The sequence below is a fragment of the Drosophila eugracilis genome, unplaced genomic scaffold, assembly GCF_018153835.1.
Source record: "Drosophila eugracilis isolate 14026-0451.02 unplaced genomic scaffold, ASM1815383v1 contig_1197, whole genome shotgun sequence".
NCBI classification, from domain to species: domain Eukaryota; kingdom Metazoa; phylum Arthropoda; class Insecta; order Diptera; family Drosophilidae; genus Drosophila; species Drosophila eugracilis.
In genome coordinates, this window is record NW_024571981.1 from 3,955,147 (window position 1) to 3,975,432 (window position 20,286).

The 20,286-nt window shown below is 40.8% G+C and overlaps 1 protein-coding gene across 1 annotated transcript; it reads right to left on the reverse strand.

Moving 5' to 3' along the window:
• Positions 1–155: 155 nt before the first annotated feature.
• Positions 156–14,942, reverse strand: LOC108105663 (dual 3',5'-cyclic-AMP and -GMP phosphodiesterase 11). The gene is given in 17 exon segments (XM_041818783.1): positions 156–2,177; positions 2,180–2,519; positions 2,585–2,668; positions 2,727–2,943; positions 3,007–3,195; positions 3,253–3,362; positions 3,423–3,590; positions 3,651–3,737; positions 4,770–4,946; positions 5,115–5,636; positions 5,984–6,139; positions 7,325–7,475; positions 8,611–8,750; positions 9,141–9,561; positions 9,696–9,842; positions 11,183–11,660; positions 14,530–14,942. Coding segments are annotated over 17 exon segments (4,335 nt in total). The 5' UTR covers positions 14,726–14,942; the 3' UTR covers positions 156–1,425.
• Positions 14,943–20,286: the final 5,344 nt, after the last annotated feature.

Below are 20,286 nucleotides of genomic sequence, written 5' to 3' on the forward strand. Positions count from 1 at the left end.
TATATTTCAAACTGTGAATGCAGTCTTTTTGGGATTTGAATTACAAACTCAACGAGATATAACATTCCACATTCCGTACATTTTTAACAATGCTATGGCTAAAATACTGGTTTTGAGTTATTATTAAAGTCTTAAATGTAAAAATGAGAACACAATTTTTAGATATTATGTTGCTTTATTTAGTTTTGCTTATTGAACATGGTCCGTTACAGCAAATATTTTGTGTATTTTCGATAGGTTTCTCTATAATGCCGACAATAAATAACAAAACTCACAAAGTACAATTTAATCTAAAGAAGGATTATATGAATTTATATAGACGCATCTGCAGAATATGTACGAGCATTAGTTCCCAGTGACAAATACAGAACGTTAGACGTGCTGATGTCCCAAGGATGTATGCTTCCAAGATGGTCTGGGTTTTGCATATTAGGCCAGCCCATTGAGGCCATCGAGTACATATTTGGATACAAATACATTTCTTATTATCGCATAATATTACAATTATTTAAATTCGAAAAGAGCGCAGAGATGGGGTAAATCAAAGCGCTTAGTGTTGGTTTTCCGGTTTCTGGTGTATTAAGAGCGGTTACTATTTCTAATCTAGGTTCGCGATCGGTTCGGTTTTTCTCGTTACTCGACAGCTAACATCATCACTAAGCGGTTGGTTAATGCTACTAAAGTTAGACTTTTGGTACCCATAGAGATAATTCAACTAACGTTTTACAGTTATACAGTGTTATCGTACTAACTCGTATATGTATGTGTTTTGGGGACATTACAATACTTTTATCCTTGCTGTGTTTCATAGAAGATGAGCGTTACTTGCAAGCAAACGACAATTAGGAGAATCCACTACTCTGCCATTTTTTGGTACAATTCATATTTTGTTTCATTTTCTTGGTTGGTGCTTAAACATCTAGAGAATTTGACTTCTTTGCATTATCATTAACTAACGCTGACGATACGAACTAAAATTTAAGTTACAAACACACACAGATCAAAATATACACATACATAAGTATACATATACGATTTACATACGTTTATAGGAATCTTTCTATTTAGTTTTAGTTTGTAGGCTATCAAATTGCTGTGCCACAATTTGCTTATGGTATGTGTGTGTTTTTTATTTTTTATTCCTTATTATCCCTTCCTACTGCACTGCGATACTGTTGCTCAAAGTGGATGTTATATACAAGATGAGAGTGGGTGTGGTTGTGTGTTGCGATATAGAGTAGATGATGTGGATAAAACTATGTACATATTGAAGATATGCTAATGTGGTCCAGAAACACTTTTTGAAGAGCAAAAACCAAAACAAGTGCCTTGCTTCACAAAGATGGTTTATGAATTTTCAGGGTTTCAATATTAAGTCCTTTATCTGTTTCAGAGTTTCTAGGAACACACCAGATTGGGATGTATTTATTTTTCGGCCGCCACAGCGGTGGCCCCATTACTGTTTGTCTCCGAATGACGACGCGCCAGGAGATGATGATGATGGTGATGATGATGATGCTGGTAACTGCCGAAGGGCAACCCATGACCATTTTGTGGGACTCCAATGCCATTGGCAAAGGGCAGACCATCGAGATTTCCAATTTTGCCCACGATTTTTGGTATCCTATCACTGTCCGTCGCCAGCAGCGGTGTGGCCAGACTGATTAACCCACTACCGCCAATGCTGGCACTGCCAATCCCGATCCCATGCTGGCCGTGATTGTGATGCGAGTGATGATGATGATGGTGGTTGTGGTTGTGGCTGTGACTATGACTATGATGATGGCTATGGTTGTTGATCACGGGCGTGCTTTTGCAGAGAGCAGCGTGTGTTCCATTCTTTGCCTTACTATCCAGTTCCAGTTCCTGAGCTCCACGCAGGGAGCTCGTCTTGCGAACCTGCAGCCCGCTGCGGGAATGGTCGCAGCTCTTGCAACGCTGCTTCTGGGCTTGAACCTGATTGGATGACTGCCTTTGCAATGCATTTAAATTGGCTGCCACCAGTTTGGCCTGCAGGGTTTTCGAGGGCGATACTGGTGTGCTGTCATCCTCGCCGGTGGGTGGTGGCGTAGACAACCGACTGGAGGCGGTCGATGAGCTGCAGGTGCTGTTCGAGCGACAGGAGACCTCTTCTACTTCTGCGTCGTGACCATTTTCCTCGGCGACCTGTTTATCGCATTCGCATTCGCATCCGCATCATCATCATCACTGGGCTGGGTGCTGGTGGGATTAGAAGCGACGGCAATGTTCTTATTAGTGGTGCTGCTGTTGTTGGCAACGTTGGGGCCATTTACGCTTGCTTGCTCGCTCTGGGAGTCCGCTTCCGGTGCTGCCACATCATCATCACTCATCGGCTTGCAGTCACCGTTCGATATCACATTTTTCTGCTGCTGCACCTCTGGCTCCTGATCCTGACTAGTTTTGGTTTTCACAACATCGGCCAGATCGATCCAATGGCCGCGATTATCGCGCACGCCCTCGACAAGAGGCTCCAACTTGTCGGACAGGGTGGCAAAGGCCTGAATAATATTTACAAATAATTTTATAAATATAAATATAAAAAACCAATGAAACCAATACAAACCTCATAGATGGGCAAGCAAATGGAGTCAATAAAATTAACTTGCATCATGGGCAACTCATCCTCCTTCTCTCGATTCATGATATCCTATTCAGAATAATAAGCCATTAGGTTGATAATTTGTATCGATATTCTCAAAACTCACAATTGGAGTTATGTTGAGCTCCTGCTTCTCCATGTCACCCTGCTCGAAGAACTCCGAGCTAACCAAATCGGCCACACGCTTCTCAATCTCCCACGGCTTCGTGATGGCCGACAAATCACAGACAGTCATGCTCATGGCACGCAAAAGAGCGCGCGGCTCCTCGGCCACCCAATGGCTCACAGGCTGCTCCACACTCTCCAAGAAAGGACCTCGCTTCCTGTACAGTAAATGAATAAATTATAAAGCAACTTATATAATAAGTTTCTCAAGTAAAACTCACTTGAAATACACTGCCAAATCAGTGGATAAAATAGCATCTTCCAACACTCTTATAACCCGACAGTAGTCATCGGAGGACAGATTAGCCAGGATTTGGTTTCCAGGACTATTCAAGATCATCAGGCACTGATCAAAGTGATGATGTTCCATGGTGGAGGTTGAGTACAGCTGCGCCAAGGGCGACGAGGCTCTAAAAATTAATATTTTTTAGTTAATTTAAATAAGTTTTTCCATTTTATATACTCACTTAATCTGGAAGGAGTTGTTAGTTCCTCGATGATCGAGATCATGGCACAGGCAGCCAATAATAAGAGCCAAGCATTCGATTTCTCCAAAGATCTTCCACCATTGCGTGGTCTTTAATAATATTTTTCAATAAATTCTTTAAGTATAGAATAGTTTTTAATTATTTCTTACAGTTAGAATGGCAAACATCATTTGGGCCACATTGAAGGCATGCCGCCAATTGTGATAGGTAACATTTCGATAGTTCTTCTTGACGCTCAAGAGCCAACGGCAGAGGACTTCATAGTCGATATGAAAGCGTTCCACAAAATCGAGATCCAAAAACATGCGAAGGCAGGCCTACAAAAATAATTATATTAGAAATATGTCTAATATTTTTTTTATTATTTCCATGCTTACCTTCAATGTATCGTCATCTTCAAAGTGTATGTCGTCAAATTTGAAGTCATGTAGTCGAAAATGTACAGCTGAAGGAACCCGAAGGCGCTGAAAACAAAAGGAAAATAAATTAATATAAAGCTTAATCTGTTCATCGTTATAACTCATCGGTAAAAGTGTCTACTTATACAGCTTTCTGTCCTCAACAGTTACAAAAAAAAACTTTCGCCAAAAGCCACTCATTTTCCTCACCTCAAAATCAACCAGCACGTGCTTAAAACCCAAGATATCCCCAAGAAGTGAAATAAAAAACGAAATTCTTCCACTGGACCTTCATCTGTTTGCTGTCAGCAAATGTAAATGGTGCTATATTAGCCACCAAAGCTGAGAAGTTTATCAAAATTTCTGGCATTTTTCCGCCAAGGCACCCACAAGAGTGCCGCAGGAAAAACCCCCGGCGGGCGTTGCAGCTGTGGACCGGAAAAAAGGGTTTTCCAGCTTGATGCCATAATCGTCTGTACGGCTTCGTTCGTTGTAAGAATAAAGCCTAGTATGGCATAATTTTAATTAAAATTAATAACCCAGCATCTTTGTCTGGCTGGCAACTCGACAGGCGGTCATAATTTTCTCAGCATAATTACAGAGAGTGTCCGGCTATGAAGAGCGAGCGTAGAGACCCACGATTCAGTAGAAAAGTTTCTTTTTGTCATACTTGTGCGAACAAACTAATTACAACTGTCAACACGCTGAAGCTTTTTCCAAAGGGGCAGGGGCAAGCAGTATACAGGGGTGGCATACAACAGAGAGCGACAGCTTGTTGCTGCTGTTCCTGTCACACAGAAATAATAAACGAATAAAAACCGTGAAGCTAACACAGAAGACAATGCAACAGGAAGGCACCACCCAAAGTGAGTCTCCGGCAGGACACATTAATTTATGGCTCTGCGTTAAAATTAAGAGAGCAAACTAGCGGACGACCTCTTGGCCTCGTACAAATTAAGTGAGTGCAAATAAAATTAAGCATTTCACTGGCCTCCGAACAATGGCACCCGGGAGGGCAATTTAATCCGGAACGGAATCCAAGAATACGGAATTTAGCGAGAGAGAGAGATAGCGGAAACGAAACGGAACGGTACTCACCCGCAACCGATGAGCCTCGTCCATGGTGGCAGATGCATGGTAACTGAGCACCTCCAGGGTGACACTCTGCTTGGCCATTGCCACGATGGCCTTCTCGTACATGTGCGTGTTGTGGATGCCCATGCCGCAGAAGATGGCGAACGCCTCCACGAAGTTCTCGTCGTTCTTGGTGAAGTCCTAAGGGAGTAGATAAGGAAAAGTTTAAAATATGCAGGTCGTGATTAAGTACTATTAAGGGAATTTTTGTGAAGTTTTACTAAATGTTTAAGAAGAGTATTACGTAGTTAAGGTAACCTTAATAAATTACATTCAAATCATAAAATATTTTAAATTTAAAGTACTTACCAACTCATTGAACTTGTTAATCAGCTGGATAACTCCGATGATCTGCCCCAGCGAATTCTTGATGGCCATGCAGAGAATAGAACGATGCTTGAAGCAGGAGTTCTCATCCACACTGGCATCGAATCGGTCGTCTTCGTAGGCATTGGGTACATTAACGGTTTCCCCAGTGGTTGCCACATGCCCAGTAATCCCAATGTTGATGGGAAACCGGGACTCATACGGACTGGTACGTGAGGTGGCTTCCTCCTCACTTAGGTCATTCGCTTCGAAGTCAAAGACTCGCGAAAAGCTGCCCTTATCAGCCTCATGGACCAAAAGGATCTGAACCCTCTGGCACTGGATGAGACTCTGCATATGGGTAAGGATGCGGAAGACCATGTGCTCGATGGTGCTCTGCTCCTCGAAGATCATGCGAGCCAGATCCAAAAGCACTTGATTCCGCTTGATTTCCAATTGAGATTTCTCATACAGCTGTGCATTGCGCAGGCCAATGCCACAGAACTGCAGATACGAGGCAAAGACCTGCAAGGGATTATCGCAAAGGATTAACATTACTCAAACAGAAAAGACAAAAAATAGAGGTTGCAAAGCACCATAAAAATTATGAGAGAGAATCGCAACTGGCTGGCACACATCGGATAATCCCTTATGGCATTTTGCCTGACATTCTGCTAAGCTTTCTTAACAAGTTTCCCCTTTGTTGAATAATGAATGCAATTTGCCAGGGTGGATGGGTGCAGCTCTTATGTGGCTTTATTCGGAACAAAAGAAACCATCGGACTGCCCCGTCATGCGATCTCCACATGGCCCCATTACGCCCGTATCCGCATTCACCCCGAATCCCTTCAATCCCCATTCAGACCACTCACCTTTTCATCGATTTCGGAGAAGCACTCGCCATTCATTTTGTTGATGACCTGCGCCACGCCAATCACATCCCCGGATGAATCCTTGATGGGCATGCAGAGCAAGGCCTTCGTCCGATAGCCGGTCAACGAGTCAATTTCACAATTGAATCGCTCATCCTGTCGGGGAAATCGGGGGAAATGAAATTAATTTGTGCACGAATTAGTATCTCATTTTAATGAGTTTTCGTTGTTAACTTGGTCTTTGTGTTTGGTAAGCCTTGTATATACATTTGGGAGATTTCATTTTAATTATTTTATTAATTATATTTAATATTTTCTTAATTTCATTCACTTGAATTGTGTCAGATTTATGAACAATATTTATCTACCTTCTCTCTCAAAGATATAACTGATAATAATCTTCAACCAAAAACATCTTCTCTATCATTCTTCTTCCTTTCGGCCAGTCTATTTTAGTACACTTGGCACACATTCCCCATGATCTATCTGCCTTTCTCCCCTCTAAACAAAAAATTTGGGAGGTTATCAGTTTCCAGACGCCTCTGATTGTCGCTGCCGGCTGACATTTGTTTGGCCAGCTACTTAGCCGAGTCAAAAGTCCACTGAGATCGACCAAAAGATCTGCACTCGAGCGTAACTGGTGTGTCTAACCATAATGCGACTCATTCGCAACCAGAAAAACGGTCGTGTGTATTTGGGCTCGATTCTCTGCTGTCTGCTGGTCGCGCTGTCTGGTACCGGCAAGTGTCAAATTTAGGCCTTGATTAATTGTGCTAACAATCAGGAGATCTACGCCAGTACAAGCGATCTGTCTGTGCGTCACGTATTTACGGGGAGTTTATCTACACTCATTGGCTTAGTATGACTTGGGAAAACATTTTTAAAGGAGCCGCAATTGTTATCGTTTGCCGACCAGCTTAAAGCACCAGAAGTCTAAAGCCAATGGGACTCCATATCTTGGTGATATAACATGCCTAACATGGCTTTGTCTTGGCATAAGATTAATTACGCTCCAATTGGCAGACAGGCCGAAGAAAAACTGCCGAAAAAATAGGAAAATGTTGGGTGTGGTAGTGGGCAGGCCGGAAGCTGGGAAATGTGAAAAGTGCTGGTTTGCCATCACCGAGTTCACTGAGCAATATTGAAAACTTAAAGACCACCATACAGCAGAGACATACACACACATCGCTTTGGTATCTGCCACCATAAATCTTACAATCGAATGAATAATCTCCGACTCTCACAGCTGAGGTTGATTTATGACCCAGTTGGCATTCAAATTTGTCAAATTTGACTTAAGATAGTACTTGTTTTTTGGGTACTCTGGCCCTTGGTACTGACCTGGTAAGCATCTGGTATGTTGACGGGCTCTCCACTTTCGGCCACATGCCCTGCAATTCCTGTTCCCCAGGCCACTCGCACCTCGTCCTGCTGTTCCATTTCCTCCACGGTGCTACGGGGGCATACATCGAATAGCTTGGAGACGAGGCATCTGCAGGAAGAGAAACAGAATCCAAAGTTGAAAATTATAAATTGTGTTGCAGGCGGCAACTATCGCCTATTGTCATCGGACACAATGCAAACTTTTTTTCATCTCCACTGGGAGAAAAAGAGATATTATACGGTTAAGGGTGATAGATGATAAGGGTGATGACTTTGACTATATCAATCTTTTCAGTATTATTCCTTTCTGAATTTGTTCAAGAAGCCATAATAATTTGATAGCTATTGATTCTTAGTAAAAATCTTGTATTTCTCAGTGACTCTCGTCTACTTTGCCAGCTTTCCTGTTCCTTTTCTTTGGCTTTAAAAACTTTTTACCCAACAGTATGCATTTGCCAAATGCGCGTGCAGACAATTGCAATTAGTGTTGGCAGCAAAATGGCGTCATACGATGCATACAAAATGGCTGACATGCCCCACTGAACCCCATTCAGGTTCCTGCCGGGGTTATGGCATTTATGGAACGAGTTTCGGGGGCAGAAGGAGTCCCAGCATCCACGCAATGCACTCATAAAATGCCAAAAATAAATGCCATAAAAATGTTGCCAAGACAAAGTTGACGCTGAGCTGATTCTGCTATAGCTTCTACTGCTGGGGTGCACTATCCACAGTGTCCACAAAAATGCAGTCATATGAAGTCATCAACAAATTGTTGAAAATAGTGCATGAGGAGGAGTGCTGGAACTTGGCTGATTGCTCTATATGCAATGGTCTCAGTCCACTTCTGTGCTAATAGAATGCGACTGATTTATGATAGATGTGTGTCTTTATTGCGGTTCTATTTATAAACTGAATAAAGTGATTCAGGGAATAGAAGCTTTAAGTTCTTAAAGAGGTTAATTTCGAAAGTAGAAATATAGAAAAATTTAACCAGCTTATACTTTTTGTCTATTTGAGAAATATATAGACGGAAACACACATTGTATTTCACCATATTTAGTAAACATCATTGGCAAATAGAATGGTCAATCATCACAAGACAAGTAAAATTCCATGCCACAAATTGACCATCACTTAGCATTATTTAGATACTTCTTAAACCGAACATCACGAAATGGGGAGAACTTTTCAAAGAATTTCACAAAAATGTTAAGAATATTTTTGAATGCTTCAAATTCACTTACTTTTTGAGTCCATCGGGTCCATTACAACGTCCTTGCACCAGGAACAGAGATCCTCGATCGGCATTTAGCAATATGGACACATTCTGGAGTATCTTGTGGCACAAAGTGCGCACTTCGAGCTCGTTGCATATATCCTTTACCTGGAAGCGTTGATGAATAGAGTTCGATTATTTACACGACCGATAAGCTTAAATAAGCAATTGCAACTGAGAGAGCAAGAGCTGTGGGGAAATACAGAGTGTGACTGACGTCTTTAGAGTGTTTGCCGATAACAACGTCAACGGGCCGACAACAAAGCCAAATAGGGCCAACAGACAAACAAGTTTGCGGAACTCAACAAATAGTCATTGACGAACTATCGAGATTCGCGCTAACAATCAATTTGATATCTAATGGTTATGCATTTCACGGTTATACTCATTCACTTACTCAACCCTTCTTATATAAAAGGGTGTGTAAGATCACCCATAAAAGTATGTTCTTGTAAAAAAATTTTATATTTTTTATTTAATTTTATTCTTTTTACTCACCAGTTCAAAAATCAACTCTTTTTCATCAAGCTGTTTAAGCTCGTTGCGTGACAGCCGCTGTGGTCGCTGGTGGCAATGATAATATTGATATTGATGGCTATTTCCGGCTCCACCACTGCCACCCATTCCGGGTGCTCCTCCCGCTCCACCAATGCCACTGCCCAAACTGCTGCTGCCAACGGCTCCGCCTGCTTGATAATGACTGTGCTGGCTATGGTGCAGATGCGGATGGTTGTACTGATGATGATACTGATACTGTCCGGCCACGACTCCGCCGACGTTCTGCAGATTGCCACAGCTGCCACCAACACCGCCATTGTCCAAAGGCGGACCAATGCTCAAAAATGTGGGCGTGCCGTCGATGGTGTTGACAATCGGCTTCAATAGGCCTCCGCGCTCAAACTCGTGAGCAGAGATTTTTCTAAAAAAAAATCAGTTTAAGTTTAAAGAATATTTTTAAAAACCATTTTGCAACCATTATTGTAATTGTTTTTCTTTAATCCGTGATAATTACTTTTAATATTTAATTAGAGAAACATCCATTTAATTACTTACCGCACTGGTGTGGTTGCTCCTGATCCGCCCCTCGAGGAGCTCGTCTGTCCGTTGGCGTGGGTGGGTGAGGTACTGCTAACCACATCGTTGCCCGCCGAGGTGGCATGTGAGACCAGCCAGGCATCCACCGTTTGACGTGTGGCTTTCCTGTGAATAATAACACGAAAAATTCTGTTAGAAAACACATTAAAACCTTATTATAAATCGCAAATGAATAGCCGTAGGTCGACCGACGCATTGGACCTCGTGTTCTATATGCATGTGACGCATAAAATTGTCTAATAAAATGCCAACTCATAAATATTCAGGCTGTGAGACTACCCGGCATCAGCTGCTCCTGCCCCTACTCCGATTCCTACTCCTTGTTCCTCCTATCAGGCATGTGTCCTTATGACCTCGCGCTTTCGGCATAAAACCCTCCCCAAACCCCTCACAACATCGGACAATCACAGCACACAACTCTTTAGTAAGTCCAGAGAGGGAAAAGCATTCGAAGTTTTAAATATTCTACCAAAGTCCTTCTTTTCATATTTAAACGAATGTTTAATAGATAGAAATGGTGGAAATAGTGCTTAGAAAGGAAATAAATATAAAGAAATATTTATAAAATAACTAAAGTCTATTTTGTTAATATACAGCTAGCAGCTAATGTTGTTGTACTTTCGAACTTGCAATTATTCTCCTCTATTTAAGCCTTCTAACCAATGTATAACTCCCTCTGAAAGGGCACATTAAACCGAAAGGGCTACATAAATGGCAGAACTGTTTAGGACATGCGGCATATTCTTATGCAAAGTACATACACAACAGAATGAAGCCTTTTTCAGCCTCGTTTAATGACCGCCCCGCAGGCCAAAAAAAAAAAAGTAAAGAGAAGCTGTGGAGCCGAGGACGAAATGCGGACGTTGGCCTGCTCTGCTCGACCATGAAAATAAAGCCCAATTTATGCTTTTAGTTGTTAGTGATTTTTATTATGTGTCATAGACAACTGACGTCCCTTAACCCGCTTTGCTGCCGGGCTGGCCTAGATGTCCTGCTGTGGCAAAGGCAATTTCCGGTTTATAGCGGAAACGAGCAGTCCCCGCCTATGGCCAAATCCTCATCATCACCAACGCCACACCCGCCCATAAATATGGGGCGATTGTATGCCATGCGACAGGGTCAAACTGACAATGCAGTTTCAAATTTAAGAATTTATCCGTTCGATGGGCAAAATAGATTATTGGCTCGATGGGTTCATCGAAAACGCTTGTAGGCAGATGCAATTTATGTCTCTACAAGGATTCGGTTAGTTTTCCGTCTGTCTTGGCTAAATGGAAGAGTTATCGATTGGTCAATTGGTATGTTTGAAGGGGAAATTGGAAATAGTTGACCCCTAGGTCGGGCTTGTAAAAGGATATGATATTAACACAAGAGCTAAGAATTCTAGATTGTTCTAGCATTCTACAGGCTTTCGCTAATATGGTATTCTAATAAAATCGACTTACCTTATAAAATAATCCTGTACAAATTCCTGATTCTCATCCAACCAGGCCTCCATCCGCGCATGCTCCGGATCGTAGGGTCTGTGGTGCTGTGGCGAGTTGGCCTGGTGATGATAGTGATGCTGGTACTGGTACTGGTACTGCTGTTGCAACTGATACTGCGGCTGGTGTTGCTGCTGTGGCAACACTGACGTGGGATGTCCGCCAGTGGAAGAGGATGATCCGTTGGTGGTGGATGTGGCTGAAGAGGAGGATTGTGGGGCTGGACCGGAGTGGTTCAGCGGCTGATAGTGGGCGGGGAGTGACTGTTGCTGAGCAAGGGGCAGGGGGACACCGGCGTGGCGTGTGGCGATGAGCAGCGAGTGCTCGCTGGAACCGTAGCCGCCGTACCCCGTGCCCCCCTGCTCCGCGTTCATCCTGCCTGCTGGCTGGAACTGGAGCGGCGTCGTTGCTGGCTCCTCAATGCTCCGCAGATGCAGGCCTGCAATAAAAATGGAGTAATGGAAAAATTAATACTTAATTCGCTTTGTGTGGAGTTTAAATTTGGTTTTTTACAACCTCCCGATGTATGATTTCTTTACACAGTGAAAAAGGGAATGTTAAGTTCCACTTGAATAAATTTATTTTTAATGACCAGTTTATTAAAATTCAAAAATTGTATTAATATTTATTTAATAATTTATACATTCAAGCCTTTTTTTCATTGTGTGGAGTTTGCCTGCTTCATGTGTCGACAGTTTTATGAGCTTTCTGCCATCTCCCTCGCTCACTCGCTTCGTTCAGCATTTGCATTGCAAATGGGTCATATCCTTTAGGGGAAGACACACTTGGCACGTGACCGTGGCCACGCCCCTCTCAACGCCCCTGGCATTTGACATGGCTTCCTTTTTTTTTTTTGGCGCTTTTCCGCTGCTTTCTTTTCAATTTCGCTGCGAGAGAAAATCACATAAATTTGTTCAATTGCTTTTGCAGCTCATCAATTTGATGCTGTCTCTGTCTTTCTTTCTTTGAACAATTAAGTGTCAAGGAGCGACTTTAAGGAAATTCACTCAGACGTATGTACATACACGCAGAGCTGTGTGGAGAGCTGGATGTGGCACATGGCGCATACGGCTTACATGGCGTATGGGTAACGTAATAAATATCATTGACAGTTGAGGCCCCCCAAAGTGTTTCAGTTAACATTAACCGGAAATATTGGCAATTTCCTTGAAATATTGACTTCGTGTGTGCATGTTGGGGAGTGTCTGGCGTCGGTAATGGTAGTATTGAGCGCCTGATTAAGTGCTAAAAATAGATATAAATACGACAACGAGTAGTAACCCACTGATGAAAGTCTCAAGGATGCGAAAAAGGACTCCTGCCTCCTTCCTTTTATCCTTGTCTCTAGTTTCTTCCCCTTTTTCTCGGTTGCTTGCTTGTGTCTGGCTTATTTATTCTATAGAAAATATGATTTATGTGCTGCTTTAGGACTCACACAAAAGAAATAAACAAACGACTTGTTCCTGTCGCTTGACAATTTGACTTTCAGGCTAAGCTGGCATACAATGGAAACCAAGGATATTTTGTTTGCCTAAATACGTTAGAGTAGTCTATTTTCAGGAAGAGAAGATAAGGAAATGCTTTGTATTGGGCTTGCTTTAATTTTTAAAGGGAAGTTTTATAAGCCTTTTAGCTTGGCAACAAATTTGTGGGTGTCTTTATTCAGAAAATGTAAATCAGCAAATGTATTTCTTTTAACAAAAGTTCTCTTGAATTAATATTAGTTTATATTAATATATCCTTTGCAATATATAATTTTATATAACATACCAGATTGAAATTCTCTTCGTTGTTAAATACATTGGAATTTATAGCAGTCAAATTTTAATTGGAATTTATTTTATCATAATTTTCCTGCGGGCACTTTTGCGTTGCCATTTAAAATTCACTTTAGTATTAATATCAGCTTTTCCCCCATGATTTGTGCCCTCAAGAAGTTCCCTGTGCAGACATAAATTTCCATGTTAAGCATCTGTAAGGTCTCTTTTTCTTCTGGGTACTAGATACTTTTCGTTGGTCTTTTGCTTTTAAGATTGCCAATAAGTTGAAAGCCGGCTACTTAGTGTTGCAGTAGGGAATTTATAGAGAGAGAGGCCGGAGTGAATTGGCTCACACATGCCATCCATGTTATGCACCCCTTTTTGGGGGAGGGAATTTAATCTTTTAAGCTGCATTTGCCTTGCACACATCCAACATGCAACATGCTTAAGCTGCTGCAAAACATTTGGCGCAGAGCACAAGCACTTTTCTCTTCTCTTCCTTCCCCCGCCACTGAATTTCTTTGGCTATTTCCTGCACTCGAAGTCAAATGACAAGTTGACAGAGTCGTGTGGGAGGTGTTTGTGCTAACATCCAAGCAGCCCACATATCCACCCAATTCCCATTTTCCCAGCTTCCTATTTTCCCGCCAACACTTTGCTGCGGTTTGATGCGTCAGCTTTATGTAAGACATTCATATGGCCCCTCAACGAACCAGCGTCTACCCCCGCCCAACGTCTGAGTCGGGCGAATGGCAAATTTTTATACAACATTTGTAATGGAATTTTACTTTTAGCAGGAAAAAGCAAGGATCAAAAGTTGTCTGAGATATGATAACAAATTTAATACTCTTTGCGAATGACATTAGTTTGATTTACATTGTTAGGGCAAAAGTGGGAGTAACTCGACTTGAGTGTAAAAGATAATCTTTAAAAATGGCTTTTGTTTACATTTACTTTATCGTAACAATTTGGTAATCTGTCATTGTCAGGAAGTTATAATTTCGTCTCTTTACTTTCGAAAGAAGACATTTTTAACTTTGTTAGAGAATTCTTATTACTGATTACTTTCTTCTGGTTGTATTAACTAAGTAAATTCAGCTTCGGAAAATGGATCATGCTAGAGCCCCTAAGACCCCAGTAGAGAGCCCCAGTAAAGTATCATATATTTCCGTATACTCGTACAATACCATATATCTGCACACACTCGCCTGCATATATGAACCAGTGTGTAAATGGCATTGTTGCTTTTGAGTGCAGCCAAATGCAAATTGAAAGTTGGCAAATGTGCAAAAGAGAACAATTTTTTGCTGCCATTCGGATCGATGTTGGTGGGTTTGGCTGCTGAAAGGCGGAAAAACGGAAGTTGGTTGGGTATCCAACAAAAGTAGAATGTGGAAAGCTTCTGGGTATGAAATAAGCACTGTTGTTCTTTCAGTTCTTTGGTCTCTTGGTGTTTCTCTGTTGTGTTTGCCCCTGAAGTTTGTGTGACAAAATATTTATGCAAATTTGAGACATGACCAAAAGTTTTCTCCTTTGCAACGTTCTCACCTGTTGTAGATGGGATTATCTCAGAATGATGCTGTATCTGAGGACTATGGGTTGGTGTTAGTTGTTGCTGTTGTTGTTGCTGATGCTGTTGCTGTTGTTGTTGTTGCTGCTGCTGCTGCTGTTGTTGTTTGCTGTTTTTGTTCTTATTTTTGTAGCGACAACCACGAAATCGACACATACTTGCCGCTTGGCCCATGGGGCCCGCCAGCAATGCGAATGTTAAACCCTCCGTTTTAATGAATTGAATTTTGTCAAACTTGAGCAATTCGGCCGCGTAACGTAAATTGTATTTTTTGGCTGCTGTTGTTGTTGAAGTTGTTGAGTTTGTGGAATCAATTTTGTTGATTTTACTGCCGCCAAAAGGCCGCAGGATGTCAGCCAATTGAAATTGTTGAATTTTCGATTAATTTGCACACTTTGGTTGCGATCGCTCGTGTTTCTGTGTTCACTCTGTTTCACTTTCATAATAACTTATTTACTTTGTCTGTTATTCAGTTAGCAAGAGGAAAAGTTTCGTAAGGACCTGTTGGAGTTTTGTTTTGAATAAATATGTTTATGTACGACTCGTGTGCTCAACCAAAAAAACTTTGCAGACTAAAAGTTTCTCTTTTTTTCGCCCAACTATTTCGCAGAGTAACTCGACAGTTTCCTTACTACTACAGTTTATCTAATTATCTATCCTGGCTGTTATTAAAGCTTAACGCTGCCGTTTTCCCATGTGTTATGAGAGAACTAGAGAGAGAGAGTGAGGTACCAATTCAATTAACGCTTTTGGGGTCGCCAACAGTCAACTGGCCGAGACAAGGGGAACGGGTTGGATAGACTAGCCGCCAATTGATTAACAAACAAAAGACTCCAAAATGTCGCGGGAAATTCGAGTGTCGATGGGATGGATATATAGACGGTGCAGCACCAGCACACGTAGGCCATAGTAAAATGTCAGTTAAGTAAAATAAACATGACCAAAGCGCCTGGCATCGCTGAAACGTCAACAGTACTGAAAAGCCAACGGCAAACAATGGCATGAAAATGCGATGAAAGTGGGTATAAAAAGGATAAATGGACGGGGAATGTTCTGAAAGGATTGTTGTGGCTTGCGGTCAAGCGGATTTTAATTGCGAATAGGTATTTATTAAGTAATTGGAAAAAGCTCTTTGGATTTCCATTTAATTTGTTAGCAAAATGTGTTATGCAGGCCTTGTTTATGGGAAAAGTACTTTAAACTATAAATATTTGTACAGCGTTTGAAGTGGTTCGCCGCTGAACATTTTAATCTAAAAAATGTAATTAATTTTAAAGTGTTTGATGTTCGGTGAAACAAAAAAAAACGAGGGAAGAAGTGCAACACTTAAAAACAGAAGTTTATAAACAATAAATCATAAAATTAATTATGTATATTTTTATATCTGATTCTTTGTGATAGTTCATATACCCTTCTACCAACGTTGATCCTAGGGAAATGCGTTCCCCGAATTCGACTCAATTGCACTGAATTGCCTTCGATTTGTATTTGTTTTTGGCAAGCAATCCACTTATGGTCTGCCATCTAGCACACCACTTTTCATTCACTTTTCATCCGCTCTTCATTCGATTTTCACCCACCATTTCCACATCTCCTCCACTTCCTCAATCAATATGTAAGTTTGACACTTTTGGGTATTGAATTTGGAAACTGCAACTTGCCATGAGAGAATTTGAGCAAATCTTCACCGATTTGGTTTCAATCGCTCCGGCGGCCTTCGACGCCCTTCCCTTTGACAGCTGTTGCATGACAAGGGGCCAGCGATAGTTGACAGCGGAAATGATTTAATTTCCGTTCTGCAACAATGGAAAATCATCGTGCTGCGTTTGGCAGCTGTGAAGTGAAGGCTATGAAAGGATTGCACAACTTGCAACTGAAACTATGTATATTTCTGCTTTTGTTCGCATTTGAATAGACAATGAGTTTGAATTGCTGACGGGCAAAGTTGCAGTTCAGTGTTGAATATTAACATATACTGGAAAAAGTTTTTGATTCAAACAGAAAAAATGTTATCTAAAAATTGTTCTTCATTTCCCGATAACCACAAACCCCAATCATAAGGGATTACCCATATATTCCATTGTAAGCTCAACTCAAACACACTAGTTATTAAATTCCTTGTGGTTCCTATATATTGATATGACCCATTGCTCATACGCAACGTTGTCTCGCCATCAACCATACGCACCGTTGTGGCTTCCCTTCATTTATCGCCATCCTTTTTGCATTTCTATCTTTGTACACCTAGCAACTGGTAGCCAAGGGAGAGATAGAGGACCAAGCAAAAAAATGACAAAAACTATTTTTATGCCAGCGAGAGCCGAGAGCAAGGGAGTGAAATGGGAAACAAAAAGTACTCTCGCACAGACAGACTTCGGTTGCTTACATTATGTCAATAGCATAGGTAAAGGCAGTGTGACAAGAGAATGGGGCATTGTGGGGGTCAGTCTGGATAAGCAAACGATGTTCATTAATGGCGCACGCTATGCACCTAGAGAAAAATACTCAATTAATTCCTGAGTTAACTGAAATTAATCTTTTATGTATAAATACCCATTTATATTTATAAATTTATAAAAAAATATGAATATTTAAAGGTTTTATCAGTTCTATTTATTATAGATAGTTCGTATTAAGTTTCTCCAAGTGCACCATTTGTGCGAAACTCAATTCGGTTTGGTCTGCATTTGGCTGACACCGTTGATAGTAGCACAAAAGGCGGGCCAGATAACAGATAACAAAGCCATATACTATATATATCTACGCGTATATCGGTGTCTGTGTGCCCCTCGCCGGGTATCTACATTCGCCCAGTTTTCATAGGTATTTGTGGCAGTGCAAACAAGCCAAGGGGCAAGATGGCGTAAGCCATCCGAGGGGCGGAAAAGCTGGAAAAGCGGCGGGTTAAGGCGGGAAAAGCTGTCATTAGACGGCGGCGTTGGCGCGTCATGAACTAGCCAACGTCGATTAGTGGAGGTTACAAGCGAAAAGGACGAAATGAAATGCTATTTGCATTCTGGTAAATTCTCAAATTGCCGGCCTGGATCAATAACCTGTTGCTGGCCAAGAAAGAGAGATGGCCAAATAGTTGGAGAATATTTCTACAATATTATTTTGTTTAGCATTTGCCTGTGAATTATGTTACTTGTCCCACATAACGCGAAAAACAAAGAACGCGAGAGCAGAAAGAGCGAACTCTGGCAAATTAAATTGAATAAATAAATAAATCTCATTATCACATGTGGCTCGTGTATTCAATTATATTATCAGCTTGGTAAACATTCAAAATGTGAGAGTTGAAAGGGGTAGAAAAGGAGGCTAACGTGTGGGAAAAGCCACCCCCACGCACTTGATGTGTCCAAGTTTCACACATGTTTGATAACTTATCAAAAAACAAAAAGGCAGCTGACTGGTGTAATAAAATCTACTAAGATTAAAAGTAAGGAAAAGCAAAAATTTGAAAAATAAAACGTAATTTCAAACTCAATACACAGTTAACTATCCCAGAGATATAAAATATATATGCACATAGCCACATATGTGCCTTATGGCTCACTTTTATTATTCGCAGTCAATATTTTAATATACACAGTTTATTTATATATGAACGTATGCATATTGTAACTACGCGTATTCATGCATGGCCTCAAGGTCATCGAGAGCTAAAAGTTAACCAAATGGCAGCCATAAACGATTCTCATTTGTCTGGCGGCAAAAGGCAAAAGGCAAGCTCAGAGGGTCGAATATGGCGAAACATTAATATTATACAACTGCTGGGATCCACTATTACGCCGCAGTCAAATAAAACAGTTAGCATACACGAAAAGAGCATTAAAATGGTTAAAACATATTTAACACCGAACAAGCAACTGGGAAATGCTTTAATGTTTTCTTGTTAATGTTAATTGCAAAAACAGCTATGTTTTTTTAATAGTTTACATTAAAAAAATATTATTTATATCAACAGCTGTTGAAATTAACAACCAATCGGTATAAAAATGAAATACATTTTTATTTATCTGACTGCTTTTTTTCAGTATACATGACATGAATTTCCACCATTTTTATTGATTTTAAAACTGATTTTCAATTTATTAAAAAATAATTTAAATAGCAGATGAGAGAAATGTAGGAGCGACTTCCCAATTGCATGTTGTTCGAACGAATGGCTTTAATTAAAGTCAGCTTTTATGACACGAATGCAAGTGCTATTTATTTCCCACTCGCATTTAATGGCTAAGCGAAACATTAAAGACCAGCCGACCACGCGGCGTATGAGCAACTTTCTATTCTCTAGTGCAAAGAGCCAACTCCCCGAGCATTTTTGCTGCGTATCGCATTTCCAATTTACTTCCACTGGAGGAACAGAAACCCCAGACGCTTCTTCCTCCTTCACTTTGTTAGCCTGATGAAGAAATATTGAAATTGTATGCGCGAGCAAAAGGCGTCGCCAGTTAGTTCCTATCATAAATCTCTTTTGTGGCCAACTTATTATACTTTCTCTCCTTTACCCTTAAGAACTGAAGCTGGATTATGTAACATTTTTAATAAAAAATATATTGCTGAATGCTGTATGACAATTTGTTAGACGAACGCAACCACTTCAAAGCTCATTTTTCCAGGAATTTAATTTCATTTTCCGACTACAGCCCGAGAAATTGTGCCGCTGGCAGACTTTTCTTTTTTTTTTTATCAATTACATGAAGTGAACTACGTGAGCCGCTGGCTAAATATTTGCACAGGTCTCAGGCTAATAGCTGAGGCGTCTGAAAACCGGCAGGAAGAGGTCAGGACTTTTGGCCTAAAAATAAATTATAAACAAACATTTGCCTCTTTGCATCTATCTCCGCCTACCACCCATATGTTCCCCCGTTTGTTTGAGTTATCATTATGACATGCTCGAAATTACCAATGACAAACGTGCCTTGACTATCCAAACGACCACATCCAGGACTCATCCCCCGAGCCGAAGCATGCACAGAGAGAAAATATCTTAGGAATGTATAATTATCTCGGTTACTTTGTCATATTGTAGGATGTGTTTTTATACTCTATGAAATTATTAATGATAGTATTCTCTCTTAATTCTTTGTTGTATTCATAATTAATCATGGGATAAGCTATTAATTATGCATTTTAGAAAGCTAATAATACTTGTTAGATGAGAATGTATATTTTAAATAAAACCAGAGGAAACGCTATAGTCGAGTGCCGCGACCATAAGATACCCGTTACTGTTTTACAAAATTTTAGAATATTATTTTGCTAGTGGAAATTCACAAGGCGCCACCTATTGTCAGAGGAAGTATGTTGAGTATGCTTATAGTGACGTCACTGCACATGTGAGGCCTTATAACTTAATTTTTTTATAAATAGCGAAATAATGTTCCGATTTGAAAAATCGTTGGTAAATCGATAGGTATTAACAGAAATAAGTTACACAAGGTCAAACGAAGGCATTCATAATAATATTATAGACGCCACAGTTTTCCGCGGTTTGTGGGCGTCAGAGTAGGCGTGGCCGGATGCAACTTCGTGGAAAGTTGCAAAGGCATCTCCTAAATACGTGATCCTAAACAAAATTATGTAGCTCTTAAGGTTTTTGAGATTTTTGCATTTTTGGTTGTTCAGGGTTTGTGGGCGTTAGAGTGGGCGTGGCTTGATCGCAAAAAAAACAATTCGCATTGGGAGCATAATAGAAACCTACATGCTTTCTATCTCTTATAGTTACCGAG